The 20,143-nt window shown below is 44.1% G+C and overlaps 1 protein-coding gene across 3 annotated transcripts in view; it reads left to right on the plus strand.

Annotated features, from left to right (window-relative positions):
* ETV1 (ETS variant transcription factor 1) overlaps positions 1-6,888 on the plus strand; it is a 95,825-nt gene extending 88,937 nt beyond the window's left edge. For all 3 annotated transcript variants that reach the window (XM_056518909.1, XM_056518911.1, XM_056518910.1), the window contains one exon: positions 1,515-6,888. In XM_056518909.1, coding sequence (XP_056374884.1) covers positions 1,515-1,736 — 222 coding nt within the window. In that variant the 3' untranslated portion in view covers positions 1,737-6,888. The remainder of the gene's footprint in view (positions 1-1,514) is intronic.
* Positions 6,889-20,143: the final 13,255 nt, after the last annotated feature.

The following is a 20,143-nucleotide window of genomic DNA, read 5'->3' on the forward strand; positions in this document are numbered from 1 at the left end:
TTTTTTAAATAGTGGTCTATGGGAACCGTACTGAACCGCATGTGAGTACGGTTCCATCCGGTTTGCACGACACGGTTTGTGCACGCCGAAAAGTTCTTCCCACAAATAGATCAAAAGAACTTTAATTAAGGACAAACATAAAACCGTACCTGTTTTTTTTTTCTTTAAAAAAAAACGGATTAAACCGTATACAACCGGACATCCGTTTTCAAACCGTATACAGTTTAAAACCGTACAGATGTATATACGGTTGTATACGGTCCGGTTTTAAGACATACGTTTTTTTTACAAAAAACCTGATGGGGAAACCATATTGCAAAAACGAGATGTGAATGCAGCCTTAGGCTGGGTTCACACCACGTTTTGTTAAATACGGTTCCCGTATACGGCTGGGAGGAGGGGGCGGGGCTTAATCGCGGCGCCCTCACTCAGCTGTATTCGGGAACCGTATTTAATGCATGTCTATGAGCCGACCCGAGTGAACCGCAGCCTCCGGTCGGCTTCGTTTTCGGCCGTATGCGGTTTCCCGACCGTAGGAAAAAACACGGTCGACCACGTTTTTGCCTGCGGTCGGGAAACCGCATACGGCCGAAAACGCAGCCGACCGGAGGCTGCGGTTCACTCCGGTCGGCTCATAGACATACATTAAATACGGTTCCCGAATACGGCTGAGTGCGGGCGCCGCGATTAAGCCCCCACCCTCCTTCCAGCCGTATACGGGAACCGTAGTTAACAAAATGTGGTGTGAACCCAGCCTTACTCTGTTTCTTACGCTATGGGGCAGATTTATCAAAACCCGTCCAGAGGAAAAGTGACCCACTTGCCCATAGCAACCAATCAGATCTCTTCTTTAATTTTGCAGAGGCCTTGTTAAAAATGAAAGTAGCGATCTGATTGGTTGCTATGGGCAACTCAGTAACTTTTCCTCTGGACAGGTTTTGACAAATCTCCCCCTATGGGGGAGATTTATCAAAACCTGTCCAGAGGAAAAGGTGCCCAGTTGCCCATAGCAAAAAAAGTTTTTTTTATATATATACTGGCTCCAGAAAGTTAAACAGATTTGTAAAATACTTCTATAAAAAAAAATCTTAATCCTTTCAGTACTTATGAGCTGCTGAAGTTGAGTTGTTCTTTTCTGTCTAAGTGCTCTCTGATGACACATGTCTAGGGAACTGTCCAGAGTAGAAGCAAATCCCCATAGCAAACCTCTTCTACTCTGTGCAGTTCCCGAGACAAGCAGAGATGTCAGCAGAGAGCACTGTTGCCAGACAGAAAAGAACAACTCAACTTCAGAAGCTGATAATTATTGGAAGGATTAAGATTTTTTAATAGAAGTAATTGACAAATCTGCTTAACTTTCTGGAGCCAGTTGATTGATATATATATATATATATATATATATATATATGAAAAAGTTTTTTTCCTGGAATACCCCTTTAAATGTTTCGATTATGGGATGAAGACATTGATGTGGAAAGGCGATACTAAAACGTTTCACTTTCTGTCTCTCTAAGGTCGCCGGAGAGAGATACGTGTACAAATTCGTCTGCGACCCCGAAGCGCTCTTCTCTATGGCCTTCCCAGACAATCAACGGCCGCTGTTGAAAACGGACATGGAGCGACACATTAACGAAGAAGACACAGTACCGCTGTCGCATTTTGACGAAAACATCCCTTACATGGCAGACGGAGGCTACTGCAACAGTCACCCATACAATGAAGGATACGTTTACTAACGAAAAACAAAAACAAAAAAGACATTTCTAAGACGACTATCATTTCACTTTTCTTCGAAAGACCCAAGAAAAGCAAAATATACAATTTTTTTTTATAAATATATAAATATATATATTTAGTAGATCATAAATGGGCTTTTCCTGTTGCATATCTCCGAATGGTCTGCCATGGACAAAGCACTTTACTTGAGGGACAGGAGGAATAAAACGGATACTATGTATGTAACAGGACGATAACAGATGGATATATAATATTCAATAATGCTCGGGAAGGGAACTTAAAGCTCACGGTACTTCATGAATAAGTCATAACTGTATTTCCTTTCTTCAGTTTTAAGATTTCACGATATATTGTACATTATTTCTGGATACACAGGGTACAGTTAATTTGACTTCTGTAAATGGCTATATAAAAATTACGTTTTCTTTCTTTTAGAAATTTTTTGTTTTTGACCTAAGTCGATGCAAGCATTAGCTGATTTGTGGGTCAACTAACTCCGGTATATACAATGAGTATAGGTTAAAGGGGTTCTCCACCATAAGGTGATCTTAATACTTACCTGCCAGACAGTAATGGTCATGTTTAGGGCGGATCCCTGTTTGTCTTGAGGCTCAATGGCTGTGCTGTGAGTCCACCGTAACGCTGCTGCTTTCATTTTGTAAAATTGCCAATTTCCTGTTGGAGTTCCCTCCCACCAACTACAAGTCCCAGGATCCCTTGTTTGTAAGTGTGAGGTCACAGGAGAATAAAAAAATAAATAAAAAAAATCCTGAAATACCTTTTTAACTTTCCCTGGACAACCTGGATATGTGTGGGATATTCAGAAAGGTATGAATATATCGGGTGAGAATTGATGCTCCCCTTCATAGAATAGACTCTTCTCTTCGTAGGAGGGTACTTCGTGGCTGAGCATCAAGAACATGCTCGATAGATGTTCAAACTCCATTTTCCCATACCCAAGCCCATGATTGGATGGATGGCAGAATAAGTGTTTATTAAAAAGTTGGACTCCATTTTGAACTCCCGTTTCTGGGGCAAAGTTTTCCAAAATGAAGTGTTCTCTCCAACGCTATTGGGCTTGGAGCAGAATTCAGTGCTACTGTGCTTTGGTTGGTGCGGATCTTTTAAAGAAACCACCAAAATCAAAGCTAGTGGTTAGTTTACAAGACCAAGGTATGGCACTCATAACCATTTGGCACAGTATTGACTTGGCAGCTCTTGAGGTCATTGTACTGTGTCCTAGACTTTTGGCTGAATATTTATAGTTTTGTTTGACAAAAGGGGTAATGTTTCTCCTTAAAGGGGCACTTCACTGGCCAGTGTTCGGAACATTTAGTTCCGAACACTGTGTGCGCGCTGCCGGAATTAACCACTCCCCCTCGTGATGTCAGCCCATGCTCCTCAATGCAAGTCTATGGGAGGGGGCGTGGCGACCGCCACGCCCCCTCCCATAGACTTGCATTGAGGGGCGTGGCCAGTGTGCCATAAAGAAATGTGGCGACTGTGGAGTGTGAATGTCCTATAAGTCTCCACATGTCTTTATGACACTCTCCTCAAGGAGAAACATTACACCTTTTGTCCCACTACAACGTGCCTCTCGAGTTTCCTTCTGGAGAGATCTCTGGCTTGGCATACATTCCCAGTCAAGTTCCAAGACTCCTAGTTGGAGTAAAACACAGTCTTTAAGGGAAAGCCACTTGGAAACATTGGAGTGAGAGTTCCTTTGCATGTACTTTCTGTCTATAGTTTTGGTTGTAATGCCTGAAGACCATGGATCACAAGTTGTCAATATTGATAGATCTTATCATCTGGCACAGTGAGTCTTAGTCATGTAAGCAGGTCTTACTCTCTGATAAGAAGTATAACTTAAAGGGGTACTCCGCCGCTAGACATCTTATCCCCTATCCAAAGGATAGGGGATAAGATGTATGATCGCAATCTCCCTGCTGCACCCGGCATTCATTTAGAGCATCAGGGGTACCACCGGAGGCTCGTGACTTCACAGCCATGCCCCCTCAATGCAAGTCTATGGGAGGGGGCATGACGGCCGTCACACCCCCTCCCATAGATTTACATTGAGGGGGCGTGGCCATGACGTCAAGAGTGCCCGTTACGTGGCGTCACGAGCCTCTGCCCTGCATCGCCAGTCATTCAGCATGGAATGCTCCATGCACCAGATGTCTGGGGTGCCGCAGCCGAAATCGCAGCAGTCCCCAGTGGTGGGACCTCCGCGATCAGACATCTTATCCCCTATGCTTTGGATAGGGGTAGAGATTACCTTTAAGGCTCATGGGCTCCAATGCAGACAGGGTCTCTTAGATACCATGTGCTGTTTATAATACTGGTGTTGTCCTAAGTGCAAGAGAGGCCTTCAGACAGCAGGGGTGTAACTGCTAACTTTACACCACCTTTAGTCCCGCCCATGCTTAAAGCTCATCTGTCACCTAAACTGACCCCTGTAATGTAGCCCCATAAGCACATACTCCTTACTATGCTATGTCCTAACAACCCTTTATGTTATATTTTGGTGACTGAAAAGAAGCAGAAGAGGACTTTGTAATTCCGTCATCAGTGTCCTGGAGGCGGTCCAGCGGGTCTAGAGCTGTACCGATCAGATACACCTCCCCCCTAGATGTCACTGGCTTTTGATTGGCACACAGGGCTACAGCCTCGGCTGTAGCCCCGTGTATGAAGTCTGCGCATGCGTCAGTACTGTGGTTCTTGACTCACGCTCAGTGAATCTTTGACCCCTGTTGGTGGGGTTTGGAGGATGTTACTAGAATGAGCTCTCTATTTCTAGTGACTGTGAATGGCGGGCCGGCTGACGGGTCAAATAGGAAACCACAGTATTTGCACACACACAGGGCTGCTGCCAGCCACCTAGCCTTGTGTGTCAATCAAAAGCTGTGATGTCTGGGAAAGAGGCTCCTGACACGTTGGCCCCCCCTCCAGGACACTGATATTGAATTCCTTTTATTTATTTTTTTGCTTATTTTTAGCCATCACAATAAAAACAAAATGGTATATTAGGACATATCACAGTATGGAGTATGTGCTTAAAGGGGTACTCAGCCCCTAGGCATCTTCTACCTTCATACATATTGGATAATTGGCCAATTATTATTTTTGGTGTATGGCCATCTTAAAGGGGTACTCAGTTGGAAAACATCTTATCCCCTATCCAAAGGATAGGGGATAAGATGTCTGATCACAGGGGACCCCCGCGTTCTCCAGTGCACGGAGCGAAGTTCGCGACGTCACGGCCATGCCCCCACAATGCAGGTCTATGGGAGGGGGCGTGATGTCACGAGCGGGCACGGCCATGACGTCACGAGCCTCTGACGCTCTAAACGAACATCGGGTGCAACACGGAGATGGTGGGGGTCCCCTTTAGATAGGGGATAAGATGTCTATGGGCAGAGTACCCCTTTTAAAGGGGTATTTCGGGCAAAAATATTTTATGCCCTATCCAAAGGATAGGGAATAAAATGTCTGATCTCCCTGCAGAACCCGGATTCTATGCGGGGCTGTGTCTCCGGTTTCGGAAACCTCCGGATTTCCGGGACTGGGGATGTGACGTCAAGCTAACTCCCCCTCCATTCATGTTTATGGGAGGGGGCGTGACGGACGTCACGCCCCCTCCCATAGACATGAATGGAGGGGGCGTCGTGTGACGTCACGTCCCCAGTCCCGGAAACCCGGAGGTTTCCGAAACTGGAGAAGCAGCTCGTGGGTCCCAGCGATCAGACATCTTATCCCCCTATCCTTTGGATAGGGGATAAAATGCTTTTTGCCCGGAATACCCCTTTAAGGGGCTACGTTACACGGCTCAGTTTAGATGACAGATGCCCTTTAAGTTACATTGTACAGAATTAGTAAAATCAAAGTCTGGCTCCACCCAACAACTTTACCCGGAGCTCCTCTTATCCTACTTTTTGATGGACCACTTGTGATGGACGTTGGAACGGCCTTCTACTTGTCTACTGGAAGTCAATGGCTCTGGATTAAAATGGTGCAAGTTTTACAAATTTTATGAGGTTTTGTTAATACAAATCAATTTATAAAATATAGTGGATATTATAATGGCTAAAAGAAAATTATATATATATATAAATGACCTACGAATAAGCTATTTAATAGGAATTAACTGTACTCTATGTAACGCATTGTTATGCTGTTTGGCTGCAGAAAAAAAAAGCACTCTTTGGACAAAAACAAAAAAAAAAAAGACAAAAACAAACAAAAAAAAAATTATCAAAATTAACCAATACACTAAATAGGTACTTTAGTAATTTTTAGACATGGTACCCATTAATATGCATTTATGCCTTTTACTGCTGTGTTCTGTTCATAACATGTATAAATACTAGAAAAAAAAAACAACCTTGCTTCTGCTGCTGTATATTTTCTGTACTATTCTCTTTAACGCTAAATTTACTCTCCCGTCATCCTCCGCATCGCTGTAGCTACAGGTTGCATTTCAGGACACAAATAGATGATTTTTGAGTCATTTATTGCTTAGAGTCAGCTTTTGCGCACTAACAAATGACTGGTAAGCGTCCGCTCGCTGTGGGAGGCTCAGCCGGAACTTTTTGTAACGTGGGATCTGGGACTTTTGCTTCTTAATGGACTTTCGGGACTCGAGTTGGAAACCGATGGATCGACCGGGTCTACCGCCGCTTACCTAGGGGGGGGGGGGGCTCTATGTAAATGAACAGAGAAATCAGATTGGGAGAAATTTCTAAGGTTACATTTCTGACATTTTTGTTTTATTTTTAAGAAGACCTGTACAGAAAGAATATGTATTGAAAATTTATTGGAAACTTATTGGTTTTTGTGTGCGTGTGTTTTCTTGTTTTTTTATTTTCTTTATTTTAATTTTATTTTTTCTGGATAAACAAAAAAAATCACAATTTATGGATTTTCTAACACTTTTCCTTAATTTTATTTAATTTAAAAAAAAAAAAAATTTTTGACAAAAATATCTCCATTGTCTTAGCGGAATGCAAAACTACAGACCGCGCAAAGGCTAATTCTGATGTATTTGCGCTCATAGAAATTTTTAACCTGCACGTCGACCAATCCTATGCAGGATGTGTGCGAGATTTACTAAACACGTTGTTATTCGATTAAAAAATAATGTATACAACATTTTAATGCCGTTCCAGATGATTTGTCAAAGATGTTGTAGACATCGTTCATACTCTATGGAGATAACATCGTATGTCGTTCACCCTGTTGCTATTGGGTAGATAACGATGGGTTCGGAGATCTGGTGTTTGGATTCTGAGCTCCGCACCCCCTGCATGATCGTATTAAAATCTTGGCTGCCACTAGAGGGAGCTAACATAAGATGAGTAAGTTTAGTTAAAGGGGTACTCCAGTGGAATTTTTTTTTTTCAAATCAACAGATTTGTAAATTATGTCTATTAAAAAATCTTAACTTATCAGCTGCTGTATGCTCCACAGGAAGTTGTGTAGTTCTTTCGACTCTGACCACAGTGTCAGGAACTGTCCGGAGCACGAAAGGCTTGCTATGGGGATATGCTCCTACTCTGGACAGTTCCTGACATGGACAAAGGTGTCAGCAGAGAGCACTGTGGTCAAACTGGAAAGGACTACACAACTTCCTCTGAAGTATAGAGCAGCTGATAAGTACTGGAAGGATTAAGATTTTTTTAAATAGAAGTAATTTACAAATCTTTCCGGAGCCAGTTGGTATGAAAAAAAATAATTTTCCACCGGAGTACCCCTTTAAAGTTGAACATGTACATATGCAATGAGCTCCCCATAGGAAGCCTAAATGTTATTGTGTGTCTCTCAAAAATCAAAACAAAATGGAGCTCATAAAACGGGATATCTAGGTGTTATTAGGGCATGGGTACCGAATAAGGAAGCCAGACACACACAATTAGAATTTCGTTCTACTTTCTTAGTAAATTTTTAAAATCTCCAAGAGAAAAAAGACCAATTTTTCCTAATTCTGGACATCCCCTTTAAATGGGTACTCCGCTGGAAAAAAAACATTTTTTAAATCAACTGGTGCCAAAAAGTTAAACAGATTTGTAAATGACTTCTATTAAAAAAATATTAATCCTTCCAGTACTTATCAGCTGCTGTATGCTCCACAGGAAGTTGTGTAGTTCTTTCCAGTCTGACCACAGTGCTCTCTGCTGACACCTCTGTCCATGTCAGGAACTGTCCAGAGCAGGAGCAAATGCCCATAGCAAACCTCTCCTGCTCTGGACAGTTCCTGAAATGGACAGAGATGTCAGCAGAGAGCACTGTGGGCAGACAGAAAGGAAATTCAAAAAGTAAAGAACTTCCTGTGGAGCATACAGCAGCTGATAAGTACTGGAAGGATTAAGATTTTTTAATTGAAATAATTTACAAATATTTTTAACTTCCTGTCATTAGTTGATTTTAAAAAAAAATGTTTTCCAGTGGAGTACCCCTTTAATGGTCTATTCACACGTACAGTATTCTGCGCAGATTTGATGCGCAGGATTTTCTGCTGAAGATTTCAATGTAAACTAAATGACTGAACACAGCATCAAATCTGCGCAGAATACTGTACGTGTGAATAGACCATTAAAGGGGTACTCCATTTTTTTTTTTTTTAAATCAACTGGTGCCAGAATGTTAAAAAGATTTGTAAATTACTTCTATTAAAAAATCTTAATCCTTCCAGTACTTATCAGCTGCTGTATGCTCCACAGGAAGTTCTTTTCTTTTTGAATTTCCTTTCTGCCTGACCACAGTGCTCTCTGCTGACACCCCTGTCCAGTCTCTTCTTCTTTGGGGTAACCAAGTTAAGGACATGACTAACAGAGGGGAGGGACGTGGGGATCATGATATGTCGCCTGCAAAAAGATGGAAGTAGATGGTAGATGTAAAGGAGGAAAGAAAGGCGGAGAAACCAAACAGCGGAAGGCCAAGGTAGGGTTAGTAGGAAACTACCAAAAATCTATTGTGGTCCTTAGTTACACTTTACAACTGTGTTTCCCAACCAGGGTGCCTCCAGCTGTGGCAAAACTACAACTCCCAGCATGCCTGGACAGCCTTTGGCTGTCCGGGCATGCTGGGAGTTGTAGTTTTGCCACAGCTGGAGGCACCCTGGTTGGGAAGCACTGCTTTACACAATTAAACCCAGGTATTTTTAGTGCCCATATGAAAGCTAAAAATGCTGTAAGGACCTATGGTGTATTTTCTTAAAGGGGTATTCCAGGAAAAAAACTTTTTTTTTTATATATCAACTGGCTCCAGAAAGTTAAAAAGATTTGTAAATTACTTCTATTAAAAGATCTTAATCCTTTCAGTACTTATGAGGTTCTGAAGTTAAGGTTGTTCTTTTCTGTCTAAGTGCTCTCTGATGACACGTGTCTCGGGAACCGCCCAGTTTAGAAGAGGTTTGCTATGGGGATTTGCTTCTAAACTGGGCGTTTCCCGAGACACGTGTCATCAGAAAGCACAGAGACAGAAAAGAACAACCTTAACTTCAGAAGCTCATAAGTACTGAAAGGATTAAGATTTTTTAATAGAAGTAATTTACAAATCTGTTTAACTTTCTGAAGCCAGTTGAGATATATATATATATATATATATGTATAAAAAAGTTTTTCCCTGGATAATCCCTTTAATGGGTGATCAGACCAGAGGTTGACATTTAGCACTGTATTTACCCTTTTTTTCCGTCAATATTTGGTGCTATTTTGGCGCAAGTGTTCTTTTTTTTTTTTTAGCCTTTTTTAAACCTTTTGGTTTACACATTTCTGCTGATATAGAGTTATAATCCACTGATTTTGGTAATACGCATGATATGGAAAAAAAAAAAAGGGCGCAAACCCACCGAAAAGTCTCTAAGGCCGGGTTCACACCACTCTTTTGCAATACAGTTCCTGTATCAGGTTTTTTGATAAAAACAGATTTCTCAAAATTGGACTAAACTGTATCAAAACGTGTGTACAAATTTTAATCCGTATACAGTTGGAAAAATTATGTGCGGTTGCATCCGTTTTTTAGGAAAAAAACTAAGTTTTTAACTTTTCACTCCATTATGAATAAAGTTTCACTTGTTTGATTGAAATTCCAAGAAAAAAAACTGTGCAAAGTCAAAAACGTATGGTAAAAACCGGATGGAACCGTGCGCACATACAGGTCTGTACGGTTCCCATTGACTCCCATGTTTAAAAAAACAAAAACGTATACGTTTCAATACGTTTTTTCACCCGGATAAAAAACAGTGGGAGGCTACGGTTTTGGGTACGGGAAAAAAACTGACAAAACCGTACAGGATGCAAAATGGACACAAATTGAAAATGGATACGTGAACTGTACTGCAAAAACGTGGTGTGAACCCAGCCTTAACTACACCAGTCCAGACTTAGCTTTTTAGCAGTAAAAGTTGGCGGCTCACCTCAGCCTGACTTTCCCATCCGCTTCCGGACTAACCGGCTGTGCCACCGGTCCAGTAGGCAGAACTAAGAGAAGGAAGGTCCAGCGCAGGATAAGGTTAAACAGGAACTTTATTGGCGATCGCATGGAGCACACAGAAACACTAACGCGTTTCGGGTCAAGCTGGGCCCTTAATCATGGCAAGACTTAGCTTTTTGGTGTATGTGAAGAGTGAAATTTCAGAAAATATGACCTGCACAAAATTTAATAAATTTGGTGCTCCTACGCATTACCAGCACGCAAAAAAAAAAAAAAAGGTTACACCTACAATGATGAATACCCCCAATATTCTTAGCAAATAAAAGTTGATTCTCTCCATTCTGTTGGACACCTGAGGTTGTAGTTATCAAATATACCATTTATATGTTATATATTACTGTATATGTAATGTATATTTTATATATATATATATATATATATATATATATATATATATATATATACATATATATATATATGTATATATTACTTACAATTTTTAAGGCTTCAAGGGGTACACCGCCAGAAAACATCTTATCACCTATCCAAAGTATGTAGCCGTCACGCCTCCTCCCATAGACATGAATGGAGGGGACTTGGTGGCTGTGGTCATCAGTCATCCGGCACTGAGCAGAGTTCGCTCCATGCATCGGATGACTGGGGTGCCGCAGCGATTAGACATCTTATCCCCTATCCTTTGTTTTTACTTCCACCTGCACTTTTTTGCACACAGCCTTTTTCCGGTATTCCGGAAGTGGTCATCATTATTTTTCCTTATAAATGTATGTCTTTTCCAACCAAACTGTGTGCCTGATGAAGATCCCTGTCTGGGGTCCCTAACGCGTTGCTTTAATAAAACCTTTACATCATATTTGGGGACCAGCGCCTTTATTGCAAGAAACCCTTTTCCAAAATTTCTGCATTGTACTTCCACCGGATAGACTGACGTCACCCCGGGAAGTTCCTCGTGGCAGCGGTCCGGCCTCTCCCTTCATCCAAACGCTACTGTAGGTGTTGTGCTCTAAGCGCAACACTTAAGGGTAAGGACCCATCTTTCTCCTTATCCTGATTTATAAAAAAAAAAAAAAAAAAAGTTGCCTTTTTGTCTATCCATATTACTATCCTTTGGAGGTATTGTGGTAGGGGTGTGTGATGAGGGCAGATGTTGATACCCTAGGGGAAGATGTCATTAACCCCTTGTATTCGTGACGCCAGGGCATGGTTTAACCTAAAGTCACCCAAAGGTATACCACTGGATCCTGGGCTAGGCACAGGGGCAATAAAGATGCTGACGCCAAGTTACAGACAACGGTAGCTTTACTGAGGGTAGACAGGTGATACAGTCTATACAGTTCAGCCAGGGCCCACGGAGGTGACCAGTGACGCAGAGACCTTAAGGACTTGCTGGGACTTGTAGTAGGACTGGACAATTGAATGCAGACCACGCTGACTTGACAGATGACAGGGACTGACTTGACTCATAAAGCTGTGACTTTATCTTACTTGAATTGATGGCGGCTGCAGGACTGGACTTTGAGGTCTCCAACACACTGGACATACAAACTAGGCGACTGCACTGGACCTCAGCCGGAAGAGAGAGAGAAGCTCCACCCAGGGCTTATATGGGGGAGAATAGCAGGGAGCCCATAGGTCACTCTTGGGATCACCTGGTCACTGGTACCTCCTGGGTAACAATCACATGACATAACTCTTAAAGATACAACACATTTTATAATACAATACATTGCAGAACATATGTACAGGGGGGGGAAACAGGTGCAAGGGGCCCTGGGGACACTGAAGGAGGCTGCCTGACAGGACAGCAAGAGTATGGGGTAACACCTCCCGTACTGGGCCATCACAGTATCCAAACTTTTTCTCGATGACAGACATTGGGGGAAGCAGGATCAGTCTCAACATGTCAGAACCTGTTTTGTAGATCTGCCTCCTCCAGAGGCTCTGGCTCAGGCTTATTCCTCTTTTTTCTGTGTATGTGGGAATAGTTGTCAACCTAATGATCATTCAACTGACATAAGTTCTTCTTTATCCACAGGATAGGGGATAAGTGTCTGATTGCTGCAATCCCACAAAATCTCCTGTCTGGCACCCCAGCTCTCTCCATACACAGAGTGACCTCAGCATGGGTTAAAGGGGTACTCCGGTGGCAATTTTATTTTATTATTTTATTTTTTTTAAATCAACAAGTGCCAGAAAGTTAAACAGATTTGTAAATTACTTCTATAAAAAAAAAAATCTTAATTCTTCCAGTACTTATTAGCTGCTGAATACTACAGAGGAAATTATTTTCTTTTTGGAACACAGAGCTCTCTGCTGACATCATGAGCACAGTGCTCTCTGCTGACATCTCTGTCCATTTTAGGAACTGTCCAGAGCAGCATATGTTTGCTATGGGGATTCTCTCCTACTCTGGACAGTTCTTTAAATGGACAGAGATTTCAGCTCTGTGTTTGTGATTCAGCAGAGAGCTCTGTGTTCCAAAAAGAAAAGAATTTCCTCTGTAGTATTCAGCAGCTAATAAGTACTGGAAGGATTAAGATAAGAGAACTGGCATGAATACCTTCATGAATACCCCAACTGAGTTACCCCAACTTGTATGGTCATTTCATGGCACTGCCGTGTGCTTTACCCACATCATACTGTATTATCAGTTCTCAGAGTTAGGCTGTGTTCACCCGTCGCATTACCGCTACGCCCTCACTTTGTGAGTGGTATTGCAGCTCAGTTCCATTGAAGTGAATGTAAAGTAAAAGTTGTAATACCACACACCACCTGAGGACAGAGTTGGTGCTGTTTCTGGAAGAAGACTGGACTTTGTTTTCTATTCGTGGGTAACTCCTTTAGGGTCCATTCACATGGTGGAATTTCAGACCGAAATCCAGTGGAAAAATTCTGCTCAGATATTCCGTTGCAGCAGACTTCAATTGTCTTCAATGGGATTCAAATTCTGGACTCTGCAGAAAAAATTACTATGTTCATTCTTTCGGGGGAATCTGCTCGGAAATGCATTGTCTTCTATGGAGACCGTGTAAACTATGTAATGTCCCCCCAAATTTTTTTCTGGAGTAACCATTTACTATGTGAACAGTGGCGTACCTAGGGGGGGGGGGGGGGGGGGGGGGCGCGGGGGGGCGGCCCGCCCCGGGTGCCACTCTCAAGGGGGGTGCCAGGGGACTGACCCGCCTCCGCAAAATTAAAGTTTTTCTTTTTTTTTTTTAACACTCTGCCGCCGCCCGCGCTGTTTGCCGCCGCTCGCGCTCTGTGTCCGCCCGCAAACCCCCCCCCCGCAGAGCCGTGCCCCCAACCCCCATGCCCCCCCCCCCCTTTCCTTACCTCCCAGGCAGCCTGCGGCCCTACAGAACCGCTGTGGCTGCCTAGGAGAAGCGTCATCACGTTAGTGATGACGCGTGAGACGTGATGCCGGCAGAGAGGAGCACACTGGAGATGAGCATGCGCCCTCCAGCAGAATGTTGCAGCGCCAAGCCTCCCGCTACTGTGGCCGTACCGGTAACCAGCTCCCCACCTGCATGGCCTCCCTCCCATCACCCACTACCATATAGGTAACCCCCCCACCTGCATGCCCCCCTTCTACCTCCCCCTTCAACCCCTTTGGCTGTCCGGGCATGCTGTGAGTTGTAGTTTTGCAACAGCTGGAGGCACCCAGGTTGGCAAACACTGCCTTAGGGCCTAAGACAGTGTTTCCCAACCAGGGTACCTCCAGCTGATACAACACTACAACTGCCAGCATGCCCGGAGAGCCTTTGGCCGTCTAGGCTTGCTGGGAGTTGTAGTTTTGCAATAGCTGGAGGCGCCTGGGTTGGCAAACACTGCCTTAAGGCCTAACCCAGTGTTTCCCAACCAGGGAGCCTCCAGCTGTTGCAACACTACAACTGCCAGCATGCCCGGAGAGCCTTTGGCTGTCTAGGCTTGCTGGGAGTTGTAGTTTTGCAATAGCTGGAGGCGCCTGGGTTGGAAAACACTGCCTTAAGGCCTAACCCAGTGTTTCCCAACCAGGGAGCCTCCAGCTGTTGCAACACTACAACTGCCAGCATGCCCGGAGAGCCTTTTGCTGTCTAGGCATGCTGGGAGTTGTTGTTTTGCAACAGCTGGAGGTGCCCGGGTTGGCAAACACTGCCTTAAAGTAGTAGTCCAGTGGTGAACCCAGTGGTGAACAACTTATCCCCTATCCTAAGGATAGGGGATAAGTTTGAGATCGCGGGGGGTCCGACCGCTGGGGCCCCCTGCGATCTCCTGTACGGAGCCCCGACAGCCCACGGGAAGGGGGCGTGTCGACCTCCGCACAAAGCGGCGGCCGACACGCCCCCTCAATACAACTCTATGGCAGAGCCGAAGCGCTGCCTTCGGCAATCTCCGGCTCTGCCATAGAGATGTATTGAGGGGGCGTGTCGGCCGCCGCTTCGTGCGGAGGTCGACACCCGCTATCTGGCCGGAGAGCCTGGCCCCCGTACAGAGAGATCGCAGGGGGCCCCAGCGGTCGGACCCCCCGCGATCTCAAACTTATCCCCTATCCTTAGGATAGGGGATACGTTTTTCACCACTGGACTACCCCTTTAAGGCCTAACCCAGTGTTTCCCAACCAGGGAGCCTCCAGCTGTTGCAACACTACAACTGCCAGCATGCCCGGACAGCCTTTGGCTGTCTTGGCATGCTGGGAGTTGTAGTTTTGCAATAGCTGGAGGCGCCTGGGTTGGCAAACACTGCCTTAGGACCCAGAGTATTGTATTATACTCCAGAGCTGTACTCACTATTCTGCTGGTGAGATCACTGTGAAACAGAACCACTTTTTTTAGATTTATTATTTTATTATTATATAGATGTATAGAGGGTGGGGTGTAGCTCTGTATAGGTATATGCAGAGCTACACCCCCCCTCTTCCCAATAGGTATATGCAGAGCTACCCTCCCTCTTTCCCATAAGTATATACAGAGCTACATCCCCCCCTCTTTCCCATATGTATATGCAGAGCTACACTCCCCCCCTTCCCCATAGGTATATAGTGTAACTCTGCATATACCTATGGGAAAGAGGGGGGGGGGGGTAGCTCTGCATATACCTATGGGAAAGAGGGGGGGGGGTAGCTCTGCATATACCTATGGGAAAGAGGGGGGGGGTAGCTCTGCATATACCTATGGGAAAGAGGGGGGGGAGTGTAACTCTGCATATACCTATGGGAAAGAGGGGGGGGTGTAACTCTGCATTTACCTATGGGAAAGAGGGGGTTTCCTGGCTACCTACCTTCCCTTTTACTGTGCAGGACACCAAGGAGGGCATTATTACAGTTTGTGGGCCTATAGATGGGAAGATTGTAGAGGAGGGGAGGGCACTGAATATATGCAGAGTCTGACATGCTTTTCCTGCAGATGTCTTATCCGGACAGAGAAGAAAAGGAAAGAGGACGCCGCTGATCAAAAAAGACGTAATTGTGAGTCCCAAAATGTAACTGTAATCACTTATATGGTATACAGATCCTGGGTACAGCTGATATCTACCACCATATGGTCCTGTATATAATCACTTATATTGTATACAGATTCCCTATAGTATACTGGTCTGTATATAGTGGTTTTATTCAGTACAGTATGGCGGTATTATCCAGTTATTGTGTGGTGGTATATATTTACTCCTTGTATACCAGTATTATTGGTCATGGAAATTTACTTACGTTAAAGTGTTTCTTACATATATAAATTTTTATTTATTGTGTGTGGGATTTGGGTGGAATAGAAGCGTGGCAGAAGATTGACGAGCTGCAGAGCCTAGCAGGGGCTCTTGCCTTTTTTTTTTTTGGTCCGGGGGCCCCGAGTGTTGTCAGTCCGCCCCTGGGGGGAGGGGAGGGAGGTGGTGTAATTAAGGGGGCTGCATGTGTGTGGTGGGCGGGGGGTGCCAAACAAAGGGTCCGCCCCGGGTGCCAAATGCTCTAGGTACGCCCCTGTATGTGAATGGACCGTTAAAGGGATACTCCGCTGCTAGACATCTTATCTTATCCCCCATCCAAAGGATAGGGGATAAGATGTCTGATCATGGGGGTCCAGCTGCTGGGGACCCCTGCAATCTCCCGCAGCACCTGGCGTTCTAGGCAAATGCCGTGTTCCTGCGGCAGTGGTCGTGACATCATGACCATGCCCCCTTGTGAAGTGACAACATGTCCCCTCCCATAGACATGAAGGAAAGGGGGCATTGCATGATGTCACAGGGGGCTTGGCCATGATGTCACGATCATGGCCTCCGGCTCCGTGCATTCTGAACAAAAATGTTCAGAATGCTGGGGCACCGGAGTACCCCTTTAAAGCCATTCTACAGGGTTAGAAAGAACAACACTCTACATATCTTATACCTGTCTATATGCTGCATTGACAACTTTTGATTAAAGGGGTACTCCACTGCCCCAGCATCCGGAACATTCTTTTCTGAACACTGGTTGGTTGTGGGCTGCAGGGTTGTGACGTCACACCACACCCCCTCAATGCAAGTTTTGGCGGTTGCCACACCCCCTCCCTTGCATTGAGGGGGCGTGGCGTGATGTCACGAGGGCGTGACAAATATTCCAGACACTGGGACAATGGAGTACCCCTTTAATACAGTCCGCAATATTACTTCACCCTTTAATTTTGGATGCACTGTAGCAAAAAAAAAAACATTTTAGGTCAACCCCTTCCGAAACTAAACAAATTACAAGAAAAAAAAAATCCTTTTCTGCCAGTTCTCTATGGAGAATCCATGAATTCACCGGCCGGGATGAGGAGAGATCTTTGTCAGTAACTTACGATGAAATTCACTTTCTCCCCTTGCTCCCTGTATAGCACCTGAATACCAATTGGAGAAAATGAGTTTTGTGAATATGTATGAGGTCTCCAGTGACATCACAAATCATTGTCCGGAGAACCGATATTCGATTTTTCTCTGCTTTGCTAATGTGAATATTGTAAAATGACACACAGTCCTTTCACTATATTATTCAAGGTGTTGAGAGAGTGCTATGGGTGGTATTTCGGCAGTGCTTTTCTCAGAAGAGACAATGATGTCATCAGATGGGCTTGTCTGAGAAGAGATAATGATGTCATCAGAAGGACTTGTCTGAGAAGAGATAATGATGTCATCAGAAGGACTTGTCTTAGAAGAGATAATGATGTCATCAGAAGGACTTGTCTTAGAAGAGATAATGATGTCATCAGAAGGACTTGTCTTAGAAGAGATAATGATGTCATCAGAAGGACTTGTCTTAGAAGACATAATGATGTCATCAGAAGGACTTGTCTTAGAAGAGATAATGATGTCATCAGAAGGACTTGTCGTAGAAGAGATAATGATGTCATCAGAAGGACTTGTCTTAGAAGAGACAATGATGTCATCAGATGGGCTTGTCTGAGAAGAGATAATGACATCATCAGAAAAACATGTCTCTGAAAAGACAATGATGTCATCGTAAAAACTTGTCTAAAAGGAAACAATGATGTCATCAGATGGACTTGTCTAAAAATAAACAATGATGTCTACAGATGGACTTGTCTTAGAAGAGACAATGATGTCATCAGATGGACTTGTCTCAGGCTGGGTTCACACCATGTTTTCAGCCATACGGGACTGCATACGGCTGGGGGGAGCTAAAACCGGGCGCTCCCGTATTCCTGCTGTATGCCGCCTGTATGTAATTAATTTCAATCAGCTGACCAGAGGGAAATGCTGACTCCGGTCGGCTCATTTTTGCCCCGTATGTGGTTTCCCACCAGACCTAAAACCGTGGTCCACTTTGTGTTGTGTATGTGTAGGCCTGGCTGGTAGTAGCAGTACATCACTTTGGTGATGATTCATGTCAGGGTGAAGATGCTGCTGTTCCTGCCTCTTGTAGAGAGAGTGAAGCGTTGACTTAGCAGGGAGGGGAGTGGACAGGTGTTTGCTGTTTCTTGGGATCATGGGTTGTGTTTGTGTAGGCCTGGCTGGTTGTAGCAGCCGGAAGAGTTATGGTCGACTGATGGTATTGTAATAGCCAGTGTACAGCAGGCAGTGGTGGATTGATGGTATTGTAGTAGCCAGCGTACAGCAGGCAGCGGCTGACAAGTGATACTTCTAGCCAGGCCTTGTGATACCTCCCCATGTGCTTACAAATAGGTCTAATTCCTGAATTCTGACCCTGCCTGTGGCTTAGTTTCTCTCTGCAGATACAGCTCTGTGCCTGGTTTCCTGCATCTGGTAAGATAGTAAAGAATTTTTTTTATTGAAAATGATTTGGAGGTTATTGTTATTTTAGGGTGATTTTTCCATCATTAACTAGTCAAGCGGCGGAGAAACTGCCAGTCAACTTTCACTCTTAAAGGGGTACTACGGTGCTCCAGTGTTCTGCACAATTTGTTCAGAACGCACGGAGCCGGAGGCCGTGATTGGGACGTCACAGTAATGCCCCCTCATGACATAACGTAATGGCCCCTCCATTCATGTCTATGGGAGGGGGCATGTTGGACCACACGCCCCCTCCCATAGACATGAATGGAGGGGATGGCCATGACGTCACGACCACTTTTGCAGGAACCCAGAGTTTGTTTATAATGCTTGGTGCTGTGGGAAATCGTGGGGGTCCCAGCAAAGAGACCCCGTGATCAGACATCTTAGGGTATAAGATGTCTAGCAGAGGAGTACCCCTTTAATGCTTTTAATGTGGATTTATGTTACACCCAGTCCCAGGTAGAATGCTTTATGTTTGAATAAACCCAAAAAATACAGGTAACTTGTGGTAAGATGCCTATTGCACTTTCTTTCTCAGTGCTATAAATGCCTATTTGTTGTTTTTTTTTAATAACAATTTTGATTATTTTCCAAGAAAATGGTAGAAAAAGTCATAAAACAATATATAAGAACAACTATAATAGCAGCCCTGTGTTCTTGCTTCTAGCTGAAAAATATGCTGGGCTACACTGACATCATTCTAGGAACATCAACCCTGTTACAAATCTTTGTTTCATCAACAAAAAGACCAATGCCAAACCATCAAGACCTTCTGCAATATCAGTAATAAAGATATTAAACAAAATGGGTCCCAGTACAGACGCCTGAGGTCCCCACTGGTAACAAGACCTTGTTCTGAATATTCTCCATTGACTACAGCCCTCTGTTGTTGTCTTTTCCCCAGTTGCAGTGCGGCCTGAGACATTACATTACTTGTCAGGTGTTGAAAGGGAGTGTGTCTGTGCTTCAATGGGGGGAGTGACCGCTGGGTTGGAGGGAGATAATTCTTCACAGATGCTGCAGGGAATTGTAGTTTCAAGCACATCACACATGGGAGGGAGCTCGAGTGTGCTGCTGTGGATCCTGGAAACAAGGGATCCTGGGACTTGTTCAACAGAAAATAACCATTTCCCAAAAAGAAAGCAGCAGCATTATGGTGAACTCACAACACAGCCATTTAGCCTCAAGACAAGCATGGGTCCTTCCTAACCATGTCCATTACTGTCTGGCAAGTAAGTACTAAAATCACCTAATGGTGGAGAACCCCTTTAATTTCAGACAACAGTATTTGCAAGTCAAAACAAGGCATGAGGCCAAAGCATAGAATAGGTACAAATCTTTAAATTAATATCTAATCTCTGTTTACGTGCCACTCCAAATTTTTTTCCCCATTATTTTAAATCTTAGGAAGTGGTCGGCACAAACACAAAACATGTAGTCTATGACCTCTATGTTATTACTGCAAATGTGAAAATAAAAATTGATCTTCTCCAAGACGTGGTCCTTTAAACGTCTTATTCGCAAGGACAGTTTCAGCAGAAATAAAACTTTTCTTCACATCCTTGAAGTTCTCAAGACTGAATCTAGACATGGAAGTTGGGCAGGGTCAACAACTTGCAGTTCCCTGAAAGAAAAATTATCCAAAAGGGGCATAAAATTGTGGTAATACTTGTCATAATGTAGTAAAACTCCATCTTTATGGTCTATTCACATGTAC

The sequence above is a fragment of the Hyla sarda genome, chromosome 5, assembly GCF_029499605.1.
Source record: "Hyla sarda isolate aHylSar1 chromosome 5, aHylSar1.hap1, whole genome shotgun sequence".
Taxonomy (NCBI): domain Eukaryota; kingdom Metazoa; phylum Chordata; class Amphibia; order Anura; family Hylidae; genus Hyla; species Hyla sarda.